Source organism: Dipteris shenzhenensis, chromosome 15 (assembly GCF_047967505.1).
Source record: "Dipteris shenzhenensis isolate YYH24624 ecotype China chromosome 15, Dip_SZ_1.0, whole genome shotgun sequence".
Classification (NCBI taxonomy): domain Eukaryota; kingdom Viridiplantae; phylum Streptophyta; class Polypodiopsida; order Gleicheniales; family Dipteridaceae; genus Dipteris; species Dipteris shenzhenensis.
The window spans coordinates 48413963-48415977 of NC_141610.1; the positions used below are offsets into that span (position 1 = coordinate 48413963).

General features: G+C 40.9%; 1 protein-coding gene across 1 annotated transcript; it reads right to left on the reverse strand.

Moving 5' to 3' along the window:
• Positions 1 to 798: 798 nt before the first annotated feature.
• On the reverse strand, positions 799 to 1769 carry LOC147893920 (uncharacterized). The gene is made up of 2 exons (XM_087386516.1): positions 1562 to 1769; positions 799 to 1470 (listed from the first exon to the last, which is right to left on the reverse strand). The coding sequence occupies exons 1-2, from the start codon at positions 1752 to 1754 to the stop codon at positions 854 to 856; spliced, it is 810 nt and encodes a 269-aa protein (XP_087242642.1). The 5' UTR covers positions 1755 to 1769; the 3' UTR covers positions 799 to 853.
• Positions 1770 to 2015: the final 246 nt, after the last annotated feature.

Consider the following 2015-nt stretch of genomic DNA (forward strand, 5'->3'; position numbering starts at 1 on the left):
ATAGTAGGATTTAATAAGGCTTTTGATTTTTTGTATATGTAAAACATATGAATTTTTTTTATAGCAAGCCATTGTGAAGCTTTGAACCACTATAAGACACATATGGGAGTTTTATATGCCTATTAGTAAAATGGGCATGGCCATATCAATTTTATTAACTTGTACTATTTGTGATCCAGATTAAAGGTATGAAACCTAGACTTTGTTCTTTGTTTCTTTTCTCGAAGACTTCATTAAAAAAAAAACTTATCCACCCACTCACCCACCATGGTTAAACGAGGGACACCCTATTTGGACAAACATTGCACGTAACAAGGGTTGAATTGTCAACGAGTGTTAGTAGGTAGGCACCCTATCAATTGTGATGTTGCTGCTTCGCTTCTTGAAGCCTATTAGATACAAATGAATTACCTTTGTAACCTGGTCTTTGCATTATTGCTCCGAAATTAAGGTGTCGTAGATTTAATTTTTCATTCAGGAAGGATTTTTGGGTTCTATCCAAAGATGAAGAAAAAGTCCAAAATTAATGGACTAGGTGTTTTCATTTAACAAATCTCCCATATCTAGAAATGAGGGGCAAATCAAGCCCCTTGGGCATATTAATATTTTGATATGTGAAAAGGCATGTCTCTCTTTTATATGAGAGTGGTGATGTTCAAGAAAAAACTGCAAACTATATAGAATGATATTGCAACATTTTCATTTTCATCATTTTCTTAATTTTGTAAAATCTACAAAATTCGGGAGAAAATTTGCAAATTCTCAAGACAAACCTCGAGAAAAGTATTGTGATATGAACACGCTGGACGAAAACCCATGAGTTATTTCTTTTGCGCACAAAAAAGGGAAGAACTTATTTGTTGGAGCGGGCGAGATCCATTAGGAGGCTACAAGTGAGGAGTTCCTGAATTGGCCGTGGGAGTCTATGCTTGACTGAGTTGGTGACAAACTCAAGTAATCGGTCTTCGTCCATCATATCCAAGCTGGTGTCAAGCTTACGGGTCTTTTTATTATAGAGCTCGTAGGCTTGTTCCAATCTGAACCTGTGTGCGCTCACTATGAACAACGGTACATGCCTTTCTGGGGAGAACCCAGACATTCTTAAACCTTCTTGAAAACTTTTCTCTACCTCTTGCCTCAGATCTTTGCTTGCATCTTTCATCCGCTTGTTCTCCCGTGTTGCTCTCGACTCCAAATCTTGATCCGCTTTATTGCGCACGAATGCGCATGGCCTTTGAAATTCGTCCATGGCTCTCTTGGCGATTTCAAAATCAAACGCTTCAAAACGGTCCCCTGTGATCACCAGGATGCAATCAAAAGCATAAATCATCTTATCTTTGAAGTACGTGTCTCTGGGATGCTTCAGAGTTCCGGCACCAGGAAGATCCCACAGCACAGCGTAACGGTAGCGAGGGAGCGTATACTGCTGGATTTCCATCGTTGTCTCCGTCTCCCCTACTTTTGCAGCACCTGGAATGTCAATCAGCAATATGGTGTCCGTCAATAATGATTTGGAAACAAAACGATCTAAAGACTTTGTATCATCGTCGTCATTAACAACCTTCATCAACGGCATCGTCATCCAACTGCCTGATTGCATTGATTAAGCAGGACTTCCCAACTCCGGATCTTCCGACAAATGCAAAGTTTATCTTCCCGGCGAGATCCATGCCCAGTTTCTTCCTTGCTTCTTCCACCAGCTGCTCGTTGGTCATCTCCGGATCCGCGTTCGGCTTTGAGGAGGAGCATCCCATCGCGATGGTGCTGAAATTGCACAACGGAGAGCTCTTATCGCTAGCATGCAAGAGACATTCGATAAGACGGAATATATAGGGAAAATATCGTGCGTAAAGCGTGGCCAGCACGCCTTTGGCACTGCCAGATTCATTATTTTTAGATTCTTATTCCGTTTCACCTTAATACTTATCGCTTTGCTTTTGCTCTCTTTCTATTCATTGTTAGCACTACCCCTAAAAGGCGCAGGCTATAGCATCGATTCACATGATCTTTTGAAT

Coding starts and splice junctions, on each gene's coding strand:
- LOC147893920 (XM_087386516.1), bottom strand. CDS start 1,754: ATGGGATGCTCCTCCTCAAAGCCGAACGCGGATCCGGAGATGACCAAC. Junction 1,471..1,561: donor TGACGATGCCGTTGATGAAG/GTTGTTAATGAC, acceptor TTGACATTCCAG/GTGCTGCAAAAGTAGGGGAG.